Here is a 26677-nt window from a genome sequence, read left to right as displayed (position 1 = left end):
ATGTGCATGTTCTCCAGCTTTAGGAAAAAAAAGTAGAAAACGTATGAAACTGAAGCGGGTCTGCGGTTTTAAATTTACCTGTATTATTTTAAATATTTTATGTCAAAATGTAGTCATCATGTGTTGGTGTAAATGCAATTAAATAAAAAGTTTTAAAAGGTTGAAAAACATAAAAATGACTATTACTAAATAATAAAACAAGTATTGGTGAAAATGTGGAAAAATTGGGACACTTTTTCAGTGCGGGTGATAATGTAAATGGTCCAGGCACTATAGCAAACAGTGTCGACTAAAACATTATTCACAACCTACCCGCAACTTGAGAGTTTATGTTTTATTTGGGGAGGATTTTTAGGACTTAAAGCTTGGGAGGCAGCATCTCAAGTAACCCTGAGAGAACTGCTCCGAGGAAGTGAGGGGGCCAGCCAGGACATATAGGAGTTTTGCAACAGAGGGTAGATAGTCTGAACGTCAGAAGATTGTTGTTAAAGAAAACCAGATATCTTAAGGAATTTAGCGCTTTTCTGTGTATGGGAAGATGCAAGAGTCTGGGCTCACCGAAATCATTCCTCTGATGTGCACCTCAGCTATCTGGGGCCAGTATTCTGTGTTTTCATATCCTGAGTTTCCTCAGGGTTCACCCTAGGGAGTGACTGCAGTCTGATGGCTGCTAGGTGGCAGGTATTCTCTTCTTTCGAAACTGAGTTCCCTCAGGGCTCACTAGCTCACCGTCGGCGGCCGCTGCAATCACGACTGTGACATCCTTTGTTTACTGATATGGCAGGCAGTATTCCATTTCTCAACAGTATGGCCATTCCTGAAAAAATTAATCCAACAATTCTACTTCTGGGTATATACCCTAAATAATTGAAAACAGGGATTTAAAGAGATATTGGAACACTCATATTCATAGCAGCATTATTCACAATAGCCAAAGGTGGAATCAACCCGTGTCCATCAATGGATTAATGGATAAACAAAATGGGGTGTATATACATAGTGGGAAATTATTCAGCCTTAAAAAAGGAAGGATATTCTGAAATATGCTACAACATGGATGAATCTTGAGGACATAGTGAAATACGTGGGTCACAAAAGGACAAATAAGTGTTTCCACTTACGTGAAGCGCCAAGTGTAGTCAAATTCATAGACACAGAAAGTAAATTGGTGGTTGCCAGGGCCTGAGAGAGGGAGAAAATGCAGAGGTAGTATCTAATGGGGTATGGAGAGATGGATGGTAGTGATTGTAGTACGACAGTGTGAATATATTCATGCCACTGAACACTTTAAATTTGTTTAAAGTGGTAAATACTATGTATGTGTGTATGTGTGTGTGGGGCACGAACCCGTGTCCCCTGCATCGGCAGGCGGACTCTCAACCACTGCGCCACCAGGGAAGCCCAATGCTGTGTATATTTTTACCACAATAAAATAAAGAATAAAGGCAGTGTTACATACAGGCGGACATTCCAGTGTGACAGAGCCTGAAAATGCACATTGGATTTGTCCAGGTGTAAGAAGATATTGGGGGACTTCCCTGGTCGTCCAGTGGTTAAGAGTCCTCCTTCCAATGCAGGGGACGTGGGTTTGATCCCTGGTTGGGGAACTAAGATCCCACATGCCGCGGGGCCACTAAGCCCATACGGAACAACGAATAACCCTTACACCACAACTAAGACCCGACGCAGCCAAAAAAATAAAAATTTTTTTAAAAAGAAGAAGATATTGGGGGCTTTGGCCAGCACCCCACTGTCAGGGGTATGGGAGAGAATAACACACTAGCAGACCATTCCAGCTGAATGGATGAATGAAGTGGAGATAGTAACTGTAGACTCCCCTTTCAGGAATATTTTCCACTTTTTTTTTCAGTAGATTATTTCAATTGGTGATAAGCACTTTTTATTTTTTTAATATTTATTTAAAATATTAAACTTTTTCCTTTATAATTATTAAAACGACCCGTGCCTTTACTAAACTAAACTAAAACTATATGCATATTCATATGCCATATCTAGCTATTATTAGTGTATTAGTTTGCTAGGACTGCCATAACAAAATACTACAGACTGGATGGATTAAACGACAGAAATTTACTTTCTGAAGGTTCTGGAGGCTAGAAGTCCAAGATCAAGGTGCCGATAGGGCCGGGTTCTTCTGACGCTTCTCTCCTTGGTTTGCAGATGGCCACTCTCTTGCTGCCTATTCACATGGTTGTTCCTCTGTGTAAGTGCCTCTGGTGTCTCCTTCTTATAAGGACACCAATTGTATTGGATTATGGCCGCATTCTAACAGCCTCATTTTAACTTAATCACCTCCTTAAAGACTTTATCTATGTAAATCAAATAGAAACATGCTACTCTTTTTTAATGCCTGGAAATAGTAAGGAAGCAGAAAGGGGGGTGGGGTGGGGAATGGAGGTGGGGAAGGAAGTTATAAAAGCTTCAGCTCATACTCAAACAATATTTTCTGAGTCACTGTGCCTTGCTTAACAATGTTGCGATTACTAGGATGCTATAGGCACTGACATGGCTGGTAACAAATACAGAGAAAACAAAGTTAAAACACTCAAGTTATTAGCATTTCCACATTTTATCAGTAGTTAAATTAAGAGGGGGTTACTTCTCAGTAACCAAAAAGCCTCTTGGCTGGGGAAGACCCACAGAATGTGTCAACCTTTCTGGTGTTTGTTTCACTTCACCTCATATCCCACCCTCTGTGTCTCTCCAAGGAACACTCAGTTATGCCCCTGATATGCATGCTTGTTGATTCATGCAAATGGGGCTTCCTTCTCTTATCCACTGTCTGGGGAATACCAGCCTGGTGCCACTTGTCTGCCCTGCTAGACCAAGCACTGTGATGACAGTGATCCTATTTTAGGTGACTTACACAGTACCTGTCACCTGTGAGACACATGGTAGGTATACCACAATCACTGGTCAGGTGTGGATGCTACACCTGTGGAAAGTTTAAACTTCTTCGCATGGTTCTTGTGTACACAGTAGCAGCTAACAACTACTGAGAGCTCCTTGGTGCCAGGCAGAGTTCTAAGCACTTTACAGAGTTCTAAGATTTTATTTACCGTCTCAGCAGCTCTCTGGTTATTATTACCCCCATTTATAGATGAGGAAATTGAGGCCCATCAGTTATATAATTTCTCCAAGGTCACACAGTTAGGGAGGTGACAGAGCCAGGATGAGAACTTCAGAGTCTGAATGGGGAACCCAACACACATACTATCTACTTTCCTACATAAATGACTGCATTTGTATACTAGCCGTTCAAAGTTAATACCCTCCGGGAATTCCCTGGCGGTCCAATGGTTAGGACTCCGTGCTTTCACTCCCGAGGGTGTGGGTTCCATCCCTGGTCGGGGAACTAAGATCCCGAAGGCCGCAAAAAACAAAACAAAAAAATCCCACAAAGTTAATACTCTCCTAATTGTCTTAATGACGCAACAAATACATGTATTTCTGATTTTAATTTTTGGTAGTCGTCACTTTTTCACTTCAAGGAATTGATGATAAATATGTTGAGTTCTTCAATTTCAACAGTAACATTGAGAATAAACTTTAATCTTGTAGAATTTATTCTTACATTTTTTGGCCATGCCACGCGGCATGTGGGATCTTAGTTCCCTGACCAGGGATCAAACCCGGGCCCCTGGCAGTGGAAGCGCAGAGTCTTAACCACTGGACCACCAGGGAAGTCCCTGATCTTGTAGAATTTCAGTAATTGTCCCCTAATGCTGTTCATTATCAATGAAAATGGACAAGAAGTGAAAGAAATGTGAAAGATTCGACATTTTTTTCCTTGCATTTCTGATTCAGTTAGAGCATGTTGCTTTCTTTTGAAACAGGATGTCTCGGGCCGTTCATCTTCCAGTCCCCTGTCCTGTTCAACTTGGTTCGTTAAGAAATGACTCCTTGGAAGCACAGCTTCACGAGTATGTCAAACAGGGGAACTATGTGAAAGTGAAGAAGATTCTTAAGAAAGGTAGGCACCGTATTGAAATGGCAGATGTGACTTGATTCACATCACTGAATAACATCAGAAGGAAAACCAGGTACATCATAAAACTGTGAGTTCTTGGGGAAACTGGAAGTTAAATTTAGAGATGAGATGTTCTTTACCAGTGCAGTCAGATTGTTCAGTAGAGGTCTTAAATTGGTGGAGGCTGTTTTGTTTTGTTATGCGCTAAGGAACCATAAAGTCTTCCAACCATTAGGCTCCTAAGGGTTTCTCCTCAGGCCCTAGCCACCCACCTTGGATTCTGCCTGATTCCCTTTTCTCCTTCAAATCTACTCTGCCCACTAAGTTTTCTGAGGCCTGTGGTGGAGAGAAGGCCAGTTTTCACAGCTCTCTTCTTCCTTGCTCCTTAGAGGCACTTTGTACTTTTGTTTTCAGGGTGTTTTGGGTTTGTTTCTGTTTTTTGCTGTAGGCTACAGGCACCTCAGCCTGTAGAGCAGACAGAAATAAGAAACATAGCTCAGGCAATCTTCGAAAGAACAAACAAACAAACACAAAAAAACATACACAAACAAAACCTCTGCTGGTATTTGCCCCTGATCTAGAGATCCAGACCTGCTTTTTCTAAAATAACCAGAAGACCTGTGAGATTCCCCCTCTTCCTCCTTAGTATTAAAGGGAAGGCTTATAAGGCTTCTCTCAGCTGGTCTGTGGAACAGTCAGGGTGACCTGATTTTTCTACAGCGTTTCTCTATTTGCCTCGACAGTATTCCTGAGGACTTCCGGAAAGGTAACACCAGTTTTGTTTTGTTTTTAATGTTTATTTATTTATTTATTTTGCCTGCGCCCGGGTCTTAGTTGCAGCATGCGGGCTCTTAGTTGTGGCATGCATGCAGGATCTAGTTCCCTGACCAGAGATTGAACCCGGGCCCCCTGCATTGGGAGCGTGGAGTCTTACCCACTGGACCACCAGGGAAGTCCCGTAACACCAGTTTTTGTAGGACCCAACTACCCCAAAAATACTTCTCTCAAAAACTTTTCAGGTGCTTCTGGGGTCTTCCCTGGCAGTCCAATGGTTAAGACTCCGTGCTTCCAATGCAGGGGGCACAGGTTCTATCCCTGGTCAGGGGAATAAGATCCCACATGCTGTGCAGTGTGGGCCAAAAAAAAAAGATCTCAAGGGTTTCCATGTACCACCCCTAGAATCTATAGATGAAGTGGCTGATGGTGAACTCAATTTATTTGAAAGTATCTGTTTTCTACCCCCTCAAAGATTTTGCACTTTACCTCATAACACATTCATGTTTTAATATAAAAATTGATGTTCAAGATAGGTATGCTATGACTTCTAGTGTCTGTCTATCCACATCCTCCAGTATCAGAAGCAGAGTTCTAGGACATTTTTTATCTCCTAGACATCTCCTGAATGTTCTACATCTTCAAATTCTTTTTTTAAAAACTCTTTTTTTTGAGGTACAGTTAATATACAATATTATATGTTTCAGGTGTACAACATAGTGATTCACAATTTTTAAAAGTTATACTCCACTTATAGTTATTATAAGCTATTGGCTATATTCTTTGTGTTGTACGATATACCCTTGTAGCTTACTTATTTTATACATTGTAGTTTGTACCTCTTAATCCCCTACCCCTGTTCTGCTCCTCCCCACTTCCTTCTCCCCACTGGTAAGGACTAGTTTGTTCTCTATATCTGTGAGTCTTCTTTGTCAGATTCACTAGTTTGTTTTATTTTTAGCTTCCACATATAAGTGATATCATACAATACTTGTCTTTCTCTGACTTAATGCATCTTCAAATTTTTGACATTAAACTACAGCAGAGGATGAGGTTGACAGGTATAACTGGATATGAAGCAGGACTTTATTTGCGCCTGGAAATTTTGTCTAAATCCTCAGAGTGAAGAACAAGGGGTGATAAATGCCCCCACAGTCTAAAGCAAGGCTTCTTAGGAGATGGCCAAAATGATCTTGGACCTTCAACTCCATCACCCACATCAGGCCTATCTAAGAGAAGGTGATGGGGTAGCGGTGGGAGTGCCAGTGGAAAGATTGTTTCAAAGGCATTCACAGGAATAGAATGCTGTGGCTTTTCCCTCTTTCCCAGCCTCAAGCCTAGTAAGAGGCCATTCAGGTGAACCTCATGGACAGAATTGTGATGTGTGATGCCTACAAGCAGGAGAGTTGGGAGCCTATGGCCCAGCCTGCTGAACAACAGAAACATGCCAGCCCACCCCAGCTGCCACCAAGGTAGCATGAATAGAACCTGGCATGTTACTTGGAATTTAGGGGTCAGGAGGACTGCCATCTGCCTCCTACCTGGAGCAGTTCTTGATGGCTGGATGAGCATAAGAGATCAGCTTCTGGAGTAGCCATACTTTCATCAGTTGTGGGGTAGGTGGACTCTATGCAGGGTAGCTGAGCCATCTAAACGGACCTCACCTATGAAGAAGGAAGAATCCCAACAGAGAGGCTGGAGATCTAGCAAGAAGTCAGCAGAAATGAAAACCAGAACTACATTGAGGTATCATCTCACACTGGTCAGAATGGCTGTCGTCAAAAAGTCTACAAACAATAAATGCTGGAGAGGCTGTGGAGAAAACGGAACCCTTCTACACTGTTGGTGAGAATGTAAATTGGTACAACCATTATGGAGAACAGTATGGAGGTTTCTTAAAAAACTAAAAATAGGGCTTCCCTAGTGGCGCAGTGGTTGAGAGTCTGCCTGCCGATGCAGGGGACACGGGTTCGTGCCCCGGTCCGGGAAGATCCCACATGCCGTGGAGCGGCTGGGCCCTTGAGCCATGGCCGTTGAGCCTGCGCGTCTGGAGCCTGTGCTCCGCAACGGGAGAGGCCACAAGAGTGAGAGGCCCGTGTACCGAAAAAAAAAAAAAAATCTAAAAATAGAACTACCATATACCACTCTGAGGCATATATCTGGAGAAAACTCTAATTCAAAAAGATACATGCACCCCAGTGTTCATAGCAGCACTATTTATAATAGCCAAAACATGGAAGCAACGTAAATGTCCATCAACAGATGAATGGATAAAGAAGATGTAGTACTTATAACTGGTGGAATATTACTCAGCCATAACAAAGAATGAATTAATGCCATTTGCATCAACATGGATGGACCTAGAGATTATCATACTAAGTGAAGTAGGTCAGACAGAGAAAGACAAATACCATATGATATCGCTTATATGTGGAATCTTAAAAAATGATAACAAATGAACTTACAAAACAGAAAGAGAGTCAGACGTAGAAAACAAACTTTTGGTTATCAGCGTGTAAAGGGGATGGGAGGGATAAATTTGGAGACTGGGATTAACATACACACACTACTATATATAAAACAGATAGATAACTAATAAGGACCTACTGTGTAGCATAGGGAACTCTACTCAGTACTCTATAATGACCTATATGGGAAAAGAATCTAAAAAAGAGTGGATATATGTATGTGTATAACTGATTCACTTTGCTGTACAGCAGAAACTAACACAACATTGTAAATCAACTATACTCCAATAAAAATTAAAAAAAAAAAAAGTCAGCAGGAGAGGGCAATGGCCTGCATTAGGGCGGTATGCAGTAGAATGGAGATACCTGAAGGACCCACTAACCCCTCCCACAAAAGAGCAGGCATTAGGACAAAGCCACAGGCAACAAAGAGCATCAGCTAAATACAAAGGCCTTTGCCGCTTGTCATCTCATTGGTTCTCTCCCTACTTCAGCTCTGGAGTTGTCAGAAACAGCCTTGAGATCAGAGGAGTGGAAGAGCAAGGAAGAGGTTTTGATTTCAGAAGGACTGGGCAATTTATTACCTGAAATGAGACTGTGCTTTGACTGCCTCAGCGTGACTGAAAGAGCATGCAATCTGCCTGAGGTGCCTCTCAGGAGAAGGGCAGCGAGAACTAACTGACAGAGTGTCCTTGAGGGTAGTAGAGGAGAAGTTGTTTCCTGATTGCCTCCTGCTTAGTTCATCCCACTCAGAAGACCAGATACTACAGATTATATGAGTTCTAAAACCCAAAGGATGAGTTCCAGAACCTCAGACCAACCAGACTTCATTCATTTTTTTATTACACGTATATTAATTGAGCCTCGGGGTTAGAGCAGCCAAGGAAAGATGTACAGCCCTACCTTCCAGAGAGTATAATCCAGCAGAAGAAAGAGACATGAGTCGGTAATTGAAGTCCTGAGAAGGGCAGGAGGCAAAGGAAGCACACAAGGTACATCTCAGCCTCATCTGGGAGGTAATCAAGGGAAAATTCCTAGAGAAAGTGATATTTAGGCTTGGGCCCTAAAGAAGAAACGTTGACAGGAAAGAAGTAAAAGTTGGAGGCAAGGGAGGTTTAAAGGGATGCAAAAACCCTGAGGATAGAAAAGAAAAGTGTGTGGATCACTTGAGTTGGAGGAAAAGGCAAAGTGGTGGGAGAGAGTGGTATGGAGGTGAAGCTGGCAAGGTAATCTGAAGCCACACCAGGCCTCGTGGGCTGTTGGAAGGATTTTGGTAATAGGTGCCTCCGTATTTAGGATGGTTACAGCTTCCTGGTGAGTCGACCCTGTTATCATTATGAGATGTCCCTTCTTAGCTCTGGTAATACTCGTTGTCTTGAAGTCTACTTCTTCTGCTATACAGCCGCTTCAGACTCCTTATGCTTACTACTTACGGAACATCTTTAGAGTTAACATATGTCTTCTGTAGAGAGCACAGAGTTGGGATTTGTGCTTTAAAATCCATTCTGATACTCTCTGCCTTTTAACTGGAGGGTTTAGTCCATTAACATTTTATGTAATTATTGATATGGTTTATTACAAAGAACACAATTCAGGAACAGCCAGATGAAAGAGAGTTAGGGCAAGGCATGGTGTGTGTGTGAGTGCTTGGAGCTTCCATGCCCTCTTTGGGTACACCACCCTTCCAGCACTTCAGTCGGTTTACCAACCTGGAAGTTCTCCAAACCTGATCAGTTAGGGTTTTTATGGAGGTTTCATTATTTAGGCATGATTGATTTGGCCATTGGTGATTGATCTCAATCTTCAGCCCCTCTCTCCTGCTGGAGGTGGGACAAGGTGGAGGGTTGTGGCAGAGCTGAAAGTCCCAGCCCTCTAATCATGAATTGGTCTTGGTCTTTCTGGTGACCAGCCCATCCTGAAGCTATCTCAGAGCCCCTCAGCCAAGAGTCATCTCATCAGCATACCAGAGACGCTTATCACTCCTAACGCCAAGGAAATTCCAAGGGTTTTAGGAGCTCTTGTGCCAGATACCTGAGAGTAGAATTCTATTTCTAAATGGTTGCTCTGGCTGCGGAAGGGTCTGAGGTATGTGAGGAGAGGGAGAAAACAGTCGGATGACTTGTTTTTGGTTTGAGCAACTGGGTTGAATGTGGTGTCATTGCCAGAAAGAGGAATAGGTTTGGGAAAGAAGCTATTGGAAGTCAGTCTGGACCAGCTGAGTTAGACACCTGTGATTCAGCTAAGTGGAATATCAAATAGAAGCTGGGTATATGAGCCAGCAGCCCAGAAGAGATCTGTCTGCATATCCATGTTTTGAAACCAAGGATGATCAAGCGAAGAGGGCTGAAAACCCTGCTGGCAGGAATCTCACTCTTTTACAGACAGGCTGCCCTTGTTGGGGCAGGAGTAGAGAAAAAAGGAGGAGAAAACCAGGTGGTTCCCAACAGTTATGTCAGTAACCAGGTTGAGGGAAAGAACAATACATACATTGATTCATCATGCGTTCAGTTAGTCTGCATTTGTTGGGCATCTACTATGGCTGGCAAGGGACTGCAGATGCAAAGATAAAAATGACCTTGTTCCTGCTTTTAAAGACCTCACAGTTGAGTAGGGGAAAATAAATGCATTTATAACACAGTGAGCTATGTAGAGGCACTTACAAAGATAATTAGGGACACAAAGCACATAGTGGTCACTGTTAGCTGGGAAAGTGAGGGAAGGCATCTGGAGAAGGTGACGAGAGCTGAGAATCTGCTCATAGGAGGCCAAGGGATGGCATGGATGGTGAGGGATCCACAGAAAGGGTGGAGAAACACAGAGTGGAAAAGTCTGAGATAAGGAAGGGCCCAGACCAAAGACAAGGGGCCCTTGGGTGAAAGTGACTGGAAGGCACTTGATAACTCTTTAAGACATAAGGAACCTGCTCTGACCCCAAGGAGATGTGTTCCAGAACTTTTTGCCCCAACACTGTTTCCCTGAAGGGATTTAATTCAGAGCATTTGGCTGTCTCTAAGGAGATTCTATTAGAAGTGGCTAGATGAGATGAACCTGAGAGTCACGTTAGTCATGTCACTATGATGCAATAAAAATGTGGTTGATTCAGGAAACCACGTGCATGTCCATGCAGTACGGTGCTTTCTGGCATGCTGGAGGATGTCAGAAGCATCTTTACAACAGGAAGTTAAATGATGAAAACAGTTACCCACCATCATATATCAGGTGTGTTCTTTGAGGAGAAGCTGGGACCAACTTTTTTTTTTTTTAATAAATTTTTAAATTTTATTGTCATTTATTTTTGGCTGTGTTGGGTCTTCGTTGCTTTGCTGTGCGCGGGCTTTCTCTAGTTGTGGCGAGCGGGGTCTACACATTGTTGTGGTGTGCTGGCTTCTCTTTGTGCTAGCTTCTCTTGTTGCAGAGCACAGGCTCTAGGCGTGCAGACTTCAGTAGTTGTGGCATGAGGACTCAGCAGTTGTGGCTCGTGGGCTCTAGTGTACAGGCTCAGTAGCTGTGGCACACGGGCTTAGTTGCTCCGCGGCATGTGGGATCTTCCTGGACCAGGGCTTGAACCCGTGTCCCCTGCATTGGCAGGTGGATTCTTAACCACTGCGCCACCAGGGAAGTCCCTGGGACCAACTTTTGCCACAAGTAAATGGGTCGGCTTCCTCTGAGATTTGGAAGCCAGGAAGATCAGTCATTCAAGGCTGAACTTTGGGGATGGTGTATTTAAACAAATTTTTTGCCACTGTGTGGGATCTTAGTTCCCCGACCAGGGATCGAACCCCAGCCCACTGCCCACTGCCGTGAAAGCGGGGAATCCTAACCACTGGACCACCAGGGAATTTCCTTTAGTGCTTTCTTAGAGAAATGAATTCAATTGGAGACTAGAACTCCTGATGGAAACACCTTGGCTTTCCAGAAAGAACCCAGACTTGATCCAGTGCCAGATGTACCTAGTACCTACCTGTGGTTCACTTGAGGACCTGTGTGACGGATGCTCTAGCCAGCATGTATGAGAATGGGGAAATAATCACACCCTTTTCCTTCACTTGTTTAGAGGATGAAGTGAGACAATGGGTTAAAATGCCTATCGTGGAGAAGGCACTCATAAACCGCCATGGGTACCTTCGTTATTAGGCGGGATTACACTAGTTCTGTGTCCCTCTCTTTTGTCCTTCTTCCCCCAACTCTTTTTCAAGGCAAAGGAAACCTGGTCTCTCCAAGTCAGCTGATTTCTCCAGCAGGCAAGAGGCAGTCCAGAGGGATCGGTGGCGGGAAGCTCGTTTGCTTAGCCTACAGAGGGGCGACGCGACCCGTCCTGGACCCAGGGGACGGGGTAATAGCAGCCTTGGGTAGGAGTCATGCGCGCAGCGCGTGATTGCCTGCCAGGAAGCCATATGTTGATGAGGCCTGTTGCTGCTTTGAAGTGTTTCTGGAAGGTTTACGGGCGAAAATGGTGTTTTGAACTTTGCCCTTTCACAGAGTAGTTATGGGATATAAGATAAAAAATGTTTCTCCGGGGGCGAGGGACTTGACAAAACTGTCACCATCAGTAAAAGGTGGGCAGCTGCCACGTACCCAGCAGGGACGTCGATGTCCAGATTAAGATTGTAGATATAAAGCTAATTTTTGTGGTTTGTTGTTAGATAAAGTTTGAAGGCCATGTTAGAACACCCGAAGCCGTGGAGATGTAGCGTTTTATTCTGAGCATGAAGGCGGCCCCTGGTGTTGTTTTTACAGTTACTACTACATGTTGATGATTGTTCTTGTTCTTAAGAAGAGAACGCTCATTGAGCGGTTTTGTTTGTAATTGTGTTCCGCTAAAGAACAATCAGAGTGCTTTTTTTTCTTTTTACACTTATAGCGGTTTAGCTATGTAGGTCGTTTCTTACCAAGTTAGGTTTCTTTTTTTCCTTACTCACCATGTGGTTTCAAAGTTCAAGCTTCAGAAATATCGTTAAAGCAAGTAGGGTAGTTGAGCACTCCTTGTTTGTAGTTGTATCTCGTTAAAGAACAGTGGGGGTAGCTTTTTTTCGTGTTTCTCTTTCTTGTTTGCCTCACTTTTGTGTCTCGCGATAGTCCGTAAATAGCTAGGGCTTGTGGTGGCTTACCGTGTGATTTCAGTGAGTGCTCAAGTTCTGCTGCTCACCTTGCTGTTTCTCGGTTCTCCGGTTGTTGTTTCTTGTTCATCTTTGTTGTATTTCTGATTTGTAGGAGGGAGTTCCTTAATTGTAATCTATGAAGGTGGTTTTATTTCTTGTCAGTCAAGTTCCTTGTGTTTATCTCATATCCCTGTTCTCCAATCATTTGTTGATTAAGGGTATTTTTTTCACTGTATTTGTTTTTTAGAAGGTTTTGATGATGAATATTCTAGATTTCAAGGGGACACATTATAAGTTTCCGTTTCCTCCATCTTTTAGGGTTATTTCCAAGATTAAACGACCTGATCCAAGTTAGGGGGTTAGTACATGGCCTGGAAGTATTAAAGTACTGTAGAAATGATAGCTTTTTCTTTTTCAAAGAAAAGGGTAGCCCACCGTGAAGTGATGGTTTTTGTTGGTAGGGGTTGGGGGTGCATAACCTTTCATATTCAGGTGGCAAGTGATTTTTTCACAAATAAAGCCTACGGGAATTTCCTGGTGGTTAGGTGTTTTCACCGCCAGGGCTCTGGTTCAGTCCCTGGTCAGGGAACTAAGATCCGGAAAGCTGCCTAGCGGGGCCAAAAAAGACAAAAAATGAAAGTGAACTTTAAACAGACCTGCTGATTAACAAAAAAGGTGATAATCAAAAGTTTAAAAAAATTCAGTAAAAATGTACAGAATTACCACATTTTGGGAATCCCTCCGGCTCCCCCAAAACACCAGAATACCACAAAACTACAGTTTTTGTTACTTTATTAAAAAAAGAAATTTTTTTTAAAAATTCATCTTTGGCTGCGTTGGGTCTTTGTTGCTGAGCAAGGGCTTCCCCTGGTTGTGGCGAGCGGGGGCTACTCTTCGTTGTGGTGCGCGGGCTTCTCACTGCGGTGGCTTCTCTTGTTGCGGAGCACGGGTTCTAGGCACGCAGGCTTCAGTAGTTGTGACTTGCGGGCCCTAGAGCACATGCTCAGTAGTTGTGGCGCACGGGCTTAGTTGCTCTCCAGCATGTGAGATCCTTCCAGGCCAGGGCTCGAAGCCGGGCCCGCCTGATTCTTAACCACTGCGCCACCAGGGAAGCCCTATATATGTATTTTTTAAATGAAGAGAAGTGCTTCAAAATACACCTCTTCGTTCCACACTTAAGATTGGCCTGGTACATTATTTTGAGAGAAATACTTACCCAGGTGAGCCCAATATGCACCCCTCACATCCACACTCACGTGAGTAACCAGCAGAATGTCTCAAAAGGCTCAAATCGAAATTTAGGATCTTAAAAGGTTAAAAGAAGATCTTTTATTATTATTTAAATATTATCAAAATATTTAAATATTATTTAAATTTTGTTAATATTTATCGTTATTATTTAAATATAGTGATATTTAAATAATAAATAATCTTATTAAAATAAAATAATCTCACCCACAGACACCGCCTGTAGTATTTAAGATGTGAAAACTAATCCGAGGCACCTGAGCACACCTTTGTCTTAAATTAGTCCCGGCAGTGTTGTTAGTGTTTTTAGAAACAGAAGGGCAGTAGGTTCTGATTGTCTGTCTGTCTGTCTGTAATAGGTCAATTAAGCACTGTAAGTCTTAGTATCCCTTTTCCTTTTTTTTTTTTTTTTTTGGCCAAACCATGCAGCATGCGGGATCTTAGTTCCCGAATCAAGGATCAAACCCACGCCCCCTGCAATGGAAGTGTGGAGTCTTAACCACTGGACCTCGACGGAAATCCCTAAGTCTTAGTTCCTTAAAGGAAAAAACAAAACAAACAAACAAACAAAGCCTCTTAAGAGTGTTCAGAATTTTTAAAAGTTGTGTATGAAATGACAGTGTAACTGAGCAGGACCCTATGGGGCCTTCTTGCTGGCAACGCCAAGGTCTTGAGTCCAAAATTGTTACCGAGCCAAACTTGGATCTGCTTGCCCGCCTGCAGTAAAGCCAATCTACTGACACCAGCTTGTGGTGAAGGAAAGTGCAGCATTTATTGCGGGGAACCAAGCAAGGAGTCCAGGTAGCCAGTGCTTAAAAGGCCCGAACTCCTTGCTTGGCGCCCTGCAGTAAACTGCTGCACTGTCTATCACCACAGCCAAGTGTCAGTAAATTGGCTTTACTGTGTGTGGGCAAGTAGACCCAAGTTTGGCTCAGTAACAACAGTTTGAAAATCATTTATATGATATTCCTGGGAGTTCCCTGACGGTCCAGTGGTTAGGACTCAGCGCTTTCACTGCCAAGGGCCCGGGTTCAGTGCCTGGTCAGGGAACTAAGATTCTGTAAGCTGCACCGTGTGACCAAAAAAAAAGGAAAGGAAGAGGGGAAGGAGAGAGAGAGAGAGAGAGAGGAAGAAAAGAAAGCAAGCAAGAAAGAAAAGAAAATCATTTAATATGATATTTCTGAAATGAGAGGAATGTGGAAAAATGTCACCATCCATAAAAAGTATGTGGCTGCCACGGACCCAGCGGAGTTGTGGGGTTAAAGCCATTATTATGGTTTTAGGAGTTATTTCTATAGGTTGTTACTGGACGAGGTTCCAAGGTTCCTGTGTAGAGTCCTCGAAGTCCACGAGGAGGCGGGTTCTCCTCTGAGCGTGAAGCCAGCTCTTGGTATTGCTTCTGTAACTGCCTTTTGCCTTTGATGACTGTTCTTTTCCTCTGGAGGAGTAAGTAGAGGGAGGGAACACCATCTCAGTTGTTTCTTCTTATGTTACTGTCTCAGAAGGTAGATGATTGGTTTCCGCTAGGGGGCCGTTTTCTGTATTTGTTTTTCACGTGTTCCAGGTGCACAACGCTTTTTAACCTGTGAGGTAGATGTGGTCTTTATCCTGACCTGACTATTTGTAAGCCGTGATTTTTTTCAGTGAAATGAGGAAGAATCTGTCAGATGCAGTTCGGCGTTTCTGTTTCCTGATTGGATTTACAGGTCATGAGCTTTTTCACACATCAGGTGCAGCCCCAGGGTACTGAAACAAAATTACCTCCCCTTTCTCTACTCTCCTTTCTGTCAGTCAAGTCACTCTCTCCCAACACAGCTAGGCAGACATCCCTTCTTGGCCTCTATGGTGATTTCTTTCTCTGTATCTCAGTTCAAGCTAAGGAAATACGACATATGTAGGACTAGGGTTTATAGGACTTTAGCACAGAGGAGGAATGAAAGAAGGTGGAGTTTGGCCAAAGCACAGTGGACAGAGAGCTAAGGGTAGTGGGCAGCTATTGAAGGAGAGTGACTACATCAGCTATGCACTTTAAGGTCACTCTAAAAGCTATGTGGCGATGATACTTATGGGGAGGGGTGAGGTGGCAAGTGTGAGGACCAGTTAGGCACCTACTGCATTCATCTACCTGGGAGAAGATGGTAGCGATGATAGAGAAACACCAGACATGAAAGATATTTAAGTGGTAAAGTAGACAGGACTTGGGGGGGTTGATTTGTTGACGAAAATTCAATTAACTATCAAGAAGGAAAAAAAGGGAGTTTTATTTGAGCCAATCTGAGGATTATAACACGAGAAGCAGATTTTCAGAAAGCTGTTAGAAGTCGAAGACACAGTCATATATTTTCCAGACGGAGAATTGTAGTACCTCAAAATGACATACTGATAATTTACATAAAGTTCACCAAGGAACAGGTAGTCCAGGTGAGCTTGTACAGAGTAAGCAGCAAGACGCCATGACCCCTTATGGAGTTCAGAAAGAACTGTATTCTTTTAAGAAGTCCCATTGCTGGTGTCAGAAGAAAGAAAAAATATGGGTCTTCACGGTTGAGCGGGCGCTCCCATCTTTGAGGTGCTCTGATTAATGTGTAATACAGATGCACACTGCGCCTGGGAAGGAGGGAGGAGGCCCCCCCCACACACACACAAAGAGAATTTTATGTTTAATTTTTTCTAGTCCTGCCTTGAAATATAACATTTTATTTCATCAGGTTCACTGACGGTATGGGCGAGAGGAGCTGTCAAGGATAATTGCCAGGTCTTGGGACTTGAACAGATGGGTGGACGGTGGTTCCATGTGTTAACGGGGGAAGTGGAGGAGGAACTGAATCAGGTAGTGCAATGGGGTGGGCAGTGATGGTAGAGTTCAGTTTAGGGCACGTTTAGGAGAGATTTCTGACTTTTAGCGGATGTATGGTAAAGGAGTTAGAACTCCCACAGCAGACCAAGAAGGAGCAGCCAGAGAGGTAGGCGGCAAACCACGCGCATGAGGGTGCCTGATGGAAGCCCAGCGGGACACAGTGAAGTGTATGGAGAGCAGATGAGACATTAAGATGCAGATGGAAAAGTATCCACTGGCCCTGTGTGGGAAACGGAAACAGAAACTGGCTAGGTAGGGGTGGATTGATCACTGGAGGGATGTGAAGGCTTGCCAGTTGGTGGAAAGAGCTCCCAGGAGAACTCAGGCTGTGATGGAGAGCATAGGGGTGGGTGTGCATTCAGCTGGGGGAAGCGGTAAGATGGGGGGATGCACTTAGGGTTTAATTAGGATGGGAGAGCAAGTGAGAATGCAGTTGGAAAGACTGAGTGGAACAGGAGAAATTGAGTTATGGGAGGGAGCAGCTCCCCCAAGGCAGGAAGCCTTTGAGTCAGCCAGAGAAGATGGGGAGTTCAGAGGTAGGTGGGTTCCTCCATGGAATGTGACCACACTGGGGGCTTTTCAACTGATGGGCTTCTAGTTCTTTGCCAAGTATGAGGAAAGATCATTGCTGAGGGAGGCTGGTGAGGAGGGGTAGGAGAGTTGAGAATAAAGAAGGAATTAACTAATCACCCTAGGCAGCAGGTGAGGAAAAGGCACCTCCTGAGGGTGTGCCCGCTCCACTTCCCTGCTATTGAAGCTCCTGGTCTTGGAAGCACATCCCCAGATTGCAGTCCATTTCTCTTTCTTCCACTGTAGCCATGCACCATGTAGTTCCTCCATGATTTTCTCCTTCTGGATCCGCAGTGGCCAAGCTTTCACTGTGAGCCTAAATTAGTCCTTGGTCCTCTTAAAGGTCGGGAGCTGTGAGAGAAGCGGTATATGCTCTGGAATTGACTCCTTGGTCTGTTATTCATTAGCTGTGGGTTCATGGGAAGTTCCTTGGCCCCAGTCTGTCCCTCTGTAAAGCAGGTAGGTGTAGTACTAATAGCATCAACATGTGGGGTGGCTGTAAAGGTTAAATCAGTTAAAGCAAGTAGGGTAGTTGAGCACTCCCTCCAGTAGACTTAGAAACGGAGAAACGATCTCGCCCTCAGTGTAAAGTGTGCGGCTCCCACAGACCCAGCAGTGACTTGGGAGCCAGGGTCAAGACTATACTTTCAGGGATCATTTCTATAGTTCGTTACTAGAGAAGTTTCTCTGAACGTGTAGAGCACCCGAAACCACGAGGAGGAGACGCAGTGTTCTCTCCTGAGCGTGAAGCTGGCTCTTGGCGTTGTCTTTGCAGCTGTCGCTAGCCATTGATGATCGTTCTTCTCTTCCTTAGGGAGAGAAAGAGGGAGAGGGCGCCGTCTGAGTGGTTTCGTTTGTAGTTGTATCTCGTTAAAGAACAGTGGGGGTAGCTTTTTTTCATGTTTCTCTTTCTTGTTTGTTTCCCTTTTTGTGTCTTGCTATAGTTTGTAGGTAGCTAGGGTTTGTGGTGGCTTACCGTATGATTTTTCAGTCAGTGTTCAAGTTCTCTTGCTGTCCATGCTGTTTTTCGGTTCTCTGGTTGTTGAGAGGATCTTCGTTGTATTTCTGTTTTGTAGAAGGGTGTTCCTTTCCATTGGGAGGGAGACCCTTATCCCTTAATTGAAATCTACAGCGGTGTTTTTGCTCCCTGTCAAGTCTCTTGTGTTTATCTCATATCCCTTTTCTCCAATCATTTGTTGATAAAGGGTATTTTTTTGATAGTATTTGCTTTTTAAAAGTTTTTGATGATTAGGGTTATTTCCAAGATGAAACGGGATGATTCAAGTTAAGGGGTCAGTACATGATCTGGAACATGTTAAAGTCCTGTATAAATGGTTGCTTTTTTTTTTTTCAAAGAAAAGGGTAGCCCACGTTGAAGTGATTGTTTTTGTTTGTAGGGGTTGGGGTGCATAACCTTTCGTATTCAAGTGGCAAGTGATTTTTTTCACGAATATAGTCTACGGGAATTCCCTGGTGGTTAGGACTCGGTGATTTCACCACCAGGGCTTCGGTTCAGTCCCTGGTTAGGGAACTAATAACCCGAAAGCTGCGCAGCGGGGCCAAAAAAGACAAAAAATGAAAATAAACTCTAAACAGACGTGCTGATGTTTAAAAATAAAGGTGACAACAGTCTAAAGTTTAAAAAAAATTCAGTAAAAATGTACAGAATTACCACATTTTGGGAATTCCTCCGGCTCCCCCAAAGCAGCACACCACAGAACTACAGTTTTTGTTACTTTATTCACAACTTTTTTTTTTTTCTAAATTTATCTTTGGCTGCGTTGGGTCTTCTTTGCTGTTCACAGGTTTTCTCTAGTTGTGTCAAGTGGGGCCTACTCTTCACTGCGGTGCACGGGCTTCTCCTTGCAGTGGCTTCCCTTGTTGTGGAGCACGGGCTCTACGTGTGTGGGTTTCAGTAGTTGCAGCACGTGGGCTCAGTAGTTTTGGCTCAGGGGCTCTAGAGCGCAGGCTCAGTAGTTGTGACGCACAGGCTTAGCTGCTCTCTGGCATGTGAGATTGTCCCGGGCCAGGGCTCGAACCTGTGTCCCCTGCATTGGCAGGTGGATTCTTAACCACTGCACCTGCAGGGAAGCCTTCTTCATGTTATTCTTAAAGGCGATTTTGTCAGTCTATGGCAATTGAGTCTTCCCCCCCCCCCCCCCCATTCAATGGGTGTTAAAGTAGTTAGTATCCTCCATCTGCCTTTTTGAATGAAGGGTTTCTGTGCTGTTGCTACTTTTCCTGGGTAAATTAGGCCTGGAATATACTGCAGGGAAATAGATACATGTCTGGTCCTTCATACTCTGTTGGTTGACAAACAGATCTTGTAGTGAGCTATAGGAGAGGAAGGTTTACTAGGGAAATGGATTTAAAGTAGCTTTAAACATAATTGTGATATATCCTTAATTGTTTTAAGATGGTTTCTTCTTTTCCCCCTCAGTGCTATGATTTTTTCTTTGATGATGCTTGTTTAGCTAAATGCAATTTAAAATTCGCCTTGTTAGTCTAGTACGCTGATTTGTGTTTCATTTTCTTCATCTAAACATTTTTCTTCTGGTTTTTGAGACTCCCTTTTAAATTTTTCCAGGCTAATAAATCAGATATTTTTCCTGACATCTACTTTAGGAATCTATTCTGGTTTTATGTTGGGTCTCTTAATATATCACACTTGTCATTGAACCATGGGCTAGAAAAATCAACAAAATCTTTTAATTCTACTGAATATGATGTGATATAGTTCCCTTTAAGTAAAAGCAGGCTTAATTTCGTGTTGGAGGTGGTAATGCCTTTGAAAACTGCCCTTATTAAACAGCATATATTCAGGGAATTCCCTGGTTGTCCAGTGGTTAGGACTCCGTGCTTTCACTGCCGAGGGCCTGGTTTTGATCCCTGGTGGGGGAACTAACATCCTGCAAGCCGTGCAGTGCGGCCAAAAAAAGAAGTAGGAAGGATAAACAGGGGCTTCCCTGGTGACAGAGTGGTTAAGAATCCACCTGCCAGTGCAGGGGACACCGGTTTGAGCCCTGGTCCAGGAAGATCCCACATGCTGCGGAGCAACTAAGGCCGTGTGCCACAACTACTGAGCCTGCGCTCTAGAGCCTGCGAACCACAACTACTGAGCCCACGTGCCACACCTACGGAAGCCTGCACACCTAGAGCCCGTGCTCCACAACAAGAGAAGCCACTGAATTGAGAAGCCCACACACCTCAACAAAGAGTAGTGCACGCTCGCCGCAACTAGAGAAAGCCTGCATGCAGCAACGAAGGCCCAACACAGCCAAAAATAAAAAGTAAATAAAGAAATAAAAGAGGTTATTTTAACCAGTGGAATCAAAGATATACATATATTCTAAAGTTGCTAACCTGCCTTTATGAACGTGGTATCATACTAAACACATTCTGCAACTTGCTTTTCTCATTTTTTTTTGAAATTCACTTATTCATTTCAAGAAGCATGAAAAGACAACAAAATCATGAGAAATCAACCTGTGCAATATCAGCAGATATTCAGAGGCTCTGTGCTGTTTTTTTTGTTGTTGTTGTTTTGTTTTTAATGCTTAAAGAAAATAGATGATAATTTGATACTGTAAGTTTATAATTATTTATTTGGTTGTTTATTCAACAAATATGGAGCAGAGGGAATTTATACAGGAGCAAAAGAACAAAGGAGCCTACAAATGGCAAGTAGTTTAGTGTGTGTGTGTGTATGTGTGTGTGTGTGTGTTGTGTCTGAAGGATAGGTTATGTACGAGATGTTTTAGGAAGTAAAGACAAAGGCAGCTTGGAACCAGACTATAGGATGCCATAAATCCCGGGTTAAAGAGCTTCTACTGAAACGGAGCAGGACCCTATAGACCTTGCCCCCGATGTCCTCAGCCTGCCTTTTGTCTGTGGAAAAACTTTAGCCAAAGAATAAGTTTAATGAGAGGAGTGATAAAATACAGAAGCAAAGAAAAGCAGTCAAACAGGAAAAAACAATAATAGTTTAGTCAGTAATCAAAGTGAAGGACCTTTAGTTCCTTCTCGAGGGTTATAGATAATATTCGGAGCCACATCCCGTGAGCTGTCTTATGGATACTGAAACCCCAACCAGGTGGAAGAAGTTAACTACATGATGACCAGGCTGTAGTCGTGACACAAGCTGCCACAATTCTGATAATTTGCCGCAAAGAAATGGAAACAAACCAACCCTGGAACTGAAGATTAACTGTACCCAAAACAGTCACGATGGCACTGGCTAGACCACTGCATGACCAATGTCAAGATGACGGTCAGAGCTGACTGTGCTGGTTCTGCATGTAGTCCTTTCCCTCTGTAAAAGCTCTTGTCCACTGGTTGGGGTGGGGGAGTCGGCCTTTGGACAGGAGTCCACCTCCCCCCCCACCCCGTTGCCTGCATCAAAATAAAGCAAACTTTCCTGTCCACCAAGCTTGCCTCTTTATTGGCTTTTGAGCGGCGAGCAGCCGGACCCCACTTGTGATTACAGTACTATACATAGCAAGACATGGGATGCCACTGAACTTGGCATTCCTGAAAGCACCTGTATTACTTGCACAAAATAGATTATTTTTTAAGCTTAAATCCTATTAGTGGTTACAAGAATGTTGGGATTTTAATTTTTAATATTTATAGAGTAGTTGTTACTTGCTAAACTCTGTTAGATGCTTTAAATCCATCATTTTAGCTAATACCACTCATTGATTGAACTCCCTAAAGTTGCCTGCCTGCTTATTAGATTTTTGCTTTCAATAGTACATCTTGTCTATCTCTATTCTAATTGATAGAGATCTAATTCATTTAAATTAACTGCTTAATATTTTATTATCTGTATGTACCATAATTTACTCAGCTGTGCCTCTAATGGTGGATATTAAGATTTATTTTTTTGCAGTTTTGTATAACCAGAAACAATGCTTTGATAGAATACTTTGTAATGAATCTTTACATAATGGGTTTTTAATATTCAAAGCAGGATTTCTGGTTCAGGTTTTTAATAGATACTGCCGCATTGCTTTCCAAAAGCATTGTAACAGTTCACACTGCCAACTGCATTTAGGAGTGTCTGTTTTCCCACCTCTTCTCCAGCACTGAATGTTTTCTCATTTTTCAGTTTTTTTCAAGCTTTATGGGAAGTTTAACTTTCTTCCCACTATTTCAAGCCAGGCACCATGTTGTATTGGTTTATTGAATATTCCAGAGTTAGGTGAAATATCCACCGTTTCTAACGTTCCTGGCGGAGAGAACAGCTTGTGCAAAGGAACACGATGAGTATGTGGAAAACAGTACGTGGTTCATTATGGCTGAAGTGAGGGGGAGGGAATTTGGTGCAAAATAAGGCTGGAGAGGTGCGTGTGGGCCAGGCTGTGCTGAACCTTGTAAAGTATTTCTTTTCTGGCCTTGCCTTGTGGCATGCGGGATCCTAGTTCCCTGACCAGGGATGAAACCGGCTCCCCCTGCGGTGGAAGCGGAGTCTTAACCACTGGACCCCAGGGAAGTCCCTGTAAACTATTTAGAGAAGTTCTATCTTTAGCCCAAGAGTTGGGAAGCTACTAAAGCTTTAAGCAGGGTAATGATGTATTATCCTGCTTATTTAAAGACAATTTTAATCTACATTAATATTCCTTGGTTTGGAAAAAAATTCCAAATAATGTTTATATGTTTGCTATTTTGATCACAGCATAAATGGTGTGCTTTGCAAACGTCATAGGTTTTTGGCTTCGGGTCTTTGCTTTCAGCATCCACTTTGTCTTGTAAGTTTTTCTCGTGAGACATCTCACTTCCAACGCGAGGCTTAAAGGAGGCGAGTCCTCAAACTGCGGCGCACGTTGTAGTCGTAAGCGTTTTACGTAATCCTGATGCTGCGGAACTGCTGCGCGAAACGGGGCGGGGTTGGAAATAACTGGCGTGTGATTGGCTGTTTAAAAACCGTATGTTAATTAAATTGACAACTTGAAATGTTTTCTGAAACGTAGAAGGGTTCAAAATGCTTTGTCGGGCTCGGTAGTGGAAAGATTCTTCAGACAACGTAGTCCAGTGTACATTTCAAAAAGAATAGCAGTGTAAGAAAAAGTAACCATCAGTAAAATATGTGTGCATTTCCTCCACCTCGGAAAAACAGAGATGGTTGTGTTAAGACTATACTTTCAGGGATCATTTCTATAGTTCGTTACTAGAGAAGTTTCTCTGAACGTGTAGAGCACCCGAACCCACGAGGAGGAGATAGAGCGTTCTCTCCTGAGCGTGAAGTTGGCTCTTGGTGTTGTGTTTGCAGCTGCCTTTAGCCGTTGATGATCGTTCTTCTCTTCATTTTGAGGAGTGAGAGGGAGATGGACGCAGTCTGAGTGGTTTCGGTTTGAGTTATGTATTATGAATAGACTTTTGTTCTTTTTTTGGTGGATGTTGCAGGAGGGGTTAGTGGTTATATGCATGCATTACGTACTGTAAGTCCATTAGAGAGGTTTTTTGTTGTTTTTGTGTTTTGGGGTTGCTGTTAAATGTTGTTTAAGGTGTTACAGCTGTATAGGGTTTGTAGTGGTGGTTTAAGCCATGAGTACGTTAGGATTTTTGAAGTGGGTATAATTGAGAGTGGTTAGTGGGTATATGCATGCATTACGTACTGTAAGTCCATTAGAGAGGTTTTTTGTTGTTTTTGTGTTTTGGGGTTGCTGTTAAATGTTGTTTAAGGTGTTACAGCTGTATAGGGTTTGTAGTGGAGGTTTAAGCCATGAGTACGTTAGGTTTTTTGAAGTGGGTATAATTGAGAGTTGGGATTTGTATTTCTTGTTTTTTTTTTTTAGTGTGCAGTGGACGTAGTGAGATTGTAGTGGTGTTGTTTGTTCTTTTTGTTTTTTGCAAGTGGTTGGAGTAGTGACAGTGAGCTTTTTTTGTGGGTTGCTTTTCATACAGTCTGTGATATGAATAAATTGTTGGCTGTTGGTGAATTTTAAAACGAAGAGCAATTTTAATCTGCTTTTCCTTTTCCGCGTAGCAGCGTGTGGTGAAATGTTTTAGCAGCGTTTTCCTGTATATAGCACTTTAAGGTAAAGATGGTGGTTTACTTTTGATATGAGACGTTTTGTGTTATTTGGACTACTGAAGGTTTTCATTTTTCTTTTTCTTAAAAAAAGGGAAATTGCATTAGTAATACATTAAAAGTACTGTAAAAACAAAGCTTAATTTTTGTTGTGTGTTTGTGTTGATCCTGGTGTTTTCTTTGCAGGTGTGTATGTCGATGCAGTTAACTCTCTGGGCCAGACAGCACTTTTTATTGCAGCATTATTAGGCCTTACAAAATTAGTTGATGTCCTGGTGGATTATGGATCAGATCCAAATCAGTAAGTACAATGACATCACTACCTAGAAAATAAGTTTTTAAAATGAATTGAGGTATTTGGAAACTAATTTGGTAAGATTTTAAAAGAACCTTCACTAATTTATGCCAATGAAATACATTTGTATTACCTAACGTTGAATCATGCTTTTGTTTATTTCACTTTTTTGGTTGTGCAACTTGCAGTGTTTTAGTTCCCCAACCAGGGGTGGAACCTGGGCCCCCAGCAGTGGAAGCACAGAGGCCTAACCATTGGACCACCAGGAAATTACCAGAAACATGCTTTTAACTGTAAATGAGTTTTCTAAGCAGTTTTACTAGACCCTGTGAAATAAGTGAACCTTTCTACTCATTTAGTCATTAACAAGTACTGTTTATGTATTTCCACCGCACTTTGTAGTTTGTATGATTTGCACTTTAACATACCCCACAACCAAGTTCTTCACCAATTAATATATTTGGCATCACTTTGTCAGGATGACTTTTGTAGTTGTGGTTTAAAAGAATCTGAGTCCAAATTTTAATATGGAACAGCAACACAGTGTAATGAATCAACAAGTGAACATTTCTTCTCTTTGTGTAGGACTTTTGCTTTTTCCAGGGCCTTCCCAGGCACTAGCTCACTAAAGCTTTACAACCAACTCTTCGACAGGGAACAGCAGGTATTTTTACAGTTCCCATTGGACAGAACCAGAAACAGATTTCGAGCGTTTATATGATTCCAGCCGATTTTCACAGGAATACCAGAATAAACACAATCAAAAGTCATAAAATAGCTTTCCCATCTTACAGAAGGAGGCCGCTTAATTTTTTTTTTTTAAGTATTGATGTTGAAAGCTTGTATGTTGTTATAAGATTGTTTGCTTAGTGGGAAAAAACTTGGAAGCTTGGAGAAGTATAAAGAAAAAAACCAATCAGCATGAGAATTCTGAAACCCAGACATAACACAGTGCACATTTTGCTTTGTTTCCTTCCAGAATTTTTCTGGACTTGCATATTTGCATATTTGTCTCTACTGTATCAGTGTTTAATATCAAAACTCAGAAATAAAGGGCTATCTCACTTTATGTTTGCAGATAACAGCTTTGTAGAGAGGCCATATTAGCCCTGCAGTTCCTCAGCAAAAATGCAGCATTTTCTAGTCATCTGCATTTGCATCTGTTTTGTGGAAGTTTAGAGCTAGGTTCTTTAAAGAAGAAATCATTCAAACCTTTAAATATTCCAGAAAGTTTAAATGGCTGGTCCATAATGGTGCATTGTGTTAATGATAGGGTTTGAGACCAGGAGCCCAGCACCTGAAGAAGTTCCCTTTTTAGAAATCCCCATGATGCCAGGGGGAGGTGGGAAAAGACAATATCAAGAGGAAGAAGGCAGACCCTGTAGCTTTTTATTTTGTGATAGGAATGCTTTCATGTACTTTAAAAATATGTTCCATCAAGGGAAGGGAAATTTCTGGGGGGAAGTTGTATTCCTAAGTGCTCAATGGAAATGCTGTGATGGCCTGGGCTTATTGAGGTCACAGAGTCAGATGCCTGCAGGACTAAGTGGGGTCAGTGGGTACAGGCTCTGTCTAAGGAGCATCTGTTGCAGCTGGGCAGAAAAGGAAGCCATGGAGGCCAAATCTTCCAAATTTCCAAGAGGCTGGAAATCCCAGTTTTTATTGTGAAATCCCCAAAGTGTTAAGTATTGTCCATTACTTTAAATTCTTTTTATAAACACTATGTGGACCAAATAAAACATGCCTCTGGGTTGCCAAATCAATCTGTGGGCCTCCAGTTTTCAACCTCTAGGATAAAGTAATAAAACAATACACATTTTGATATCACTTGGACCTGGATTCCCTTGTAAGGGTTAGTTGGGTATAAAAAACATTATTTTTTTCTTCCTTAGCATTCACAAGAAATGACAAATAATATCTTCTCTCTCCCTACCCAGCTCTCTTACTATTTATGGGAAGAATGATTAGAAGGCTGTAAAACATTATACAAATTTATTTTTAAAGCAAGGAGGGGGCTTCGCTGGTGGTGCAGTGGTTGAGAGTCCACCTGCCGATGCAGGGGTCACGGGTTCGTGCCCCGGTCTGGGAAGATCCCACATGCCGCGGAGCGGCTGGACCCGTGAGCCATGGCCACTGAGCCTGCGCGTCCGGAGCCTGTGCTCCGCAACGGGAGAGGCCACGACAGTGAGAGGTCCGTGTGCCGCAAAATAAATAAATTAATTAAAAAAATAATAAAGCAAGGAGGATATTACATTTCCCATAGCGCAGTGTGCTGGACTGCTTACCAGACCCAGCAATAAGGGAGAGCTCACAATGAGATATCCCAGCAGTTCCCAGATGCC

The 26677-nt window shown here is 42.8% G+C and overlaps 1 protein-coding gene, 3 non-coding genes and 1 pseudogene across 5 annotated transcripts in view; all 5 read left to right on the top strand.

The window, feature by feature from the left end:
- The window catches only part of TEX14 (testis expressed 14, intercellular bridge forming factor), an 84571-nt gene that overhangs the window by 1858 nt on the left and 56036 nt on the right, over positions 1-26677 (top strand). Inside the window, exons 2-3 of one of the 2 annotated variants that reach the window (XM_024757567.1) lie at positions 3858-3994; positions 24227-24341. In XM_024757567.1, the coding sequence (XP_024613335.1) occupies positions 3859-3994; positions 24227-24341 (251 nt within the window). In that variant the 5' untranslated portion in view covers position 3858. Of the gene's footprint in view, positions 1-3857; positions 3995-23154; positions 23323-24226; positions 24342-26677 lie in introns of those variants that run through there. The other variant, XM_024757568.1, reaches the window with a different exon arrangement.
- On the top strand, positions 11839-12029 carry LOC112408157 (uncharacterized; annotated as a pseudogene).
- LOC112408156 (small nucleolar RNA U3) lies at positions 14850-15059 on the top strand. The gene has a single exon (XR_003004892.1). It is a non-coding gene; the product is annotated as a small nucleolar RNA U3 (small nucleolar RNA).
- On the top strand, positions 17643-17856 carry LOC112408173 (small nucleolar RNA U3). The gene has a single exon (XR_003004904.1). It is a non-coding gene; the product is annotated as a small nucleolar RNA U3 (small nucleolar RNA).
- Positions 23139-23353, top strand: LOC112408155 (small nucleolar RNA U3). Its single transcript, XR_003004891.1, has one exon. It is a non-coding gene; the product is annotated as a small nucleolar RNA U3 (small nucleolar RNA).

Source organism: Neophocaena asiaeorientalis, unplaced genomic scaffold (genome assembly GCF_003031525.2).
Source record: "Neophocaena asiaeorientalis asiaeorientalis breed wild unplaced genomic scaffold, Neophocaena_asiaeorientalis_V1.1 scaffold327, whole genome shotgun sequence".
Taxonomy (NCBI): domain Eukaryota; kingdom Metazoa; phylum Chordata; class Mammalia; order Artiodactyla; family Phocoenidae; genus Neophocaena; species Neophocaena asiaeorientalis.
The sequence above is the reverse complement of the archived record's forward strand: the minus strand, read 5'-3'. Positions and strand labels throughout refer to the sequence as shown.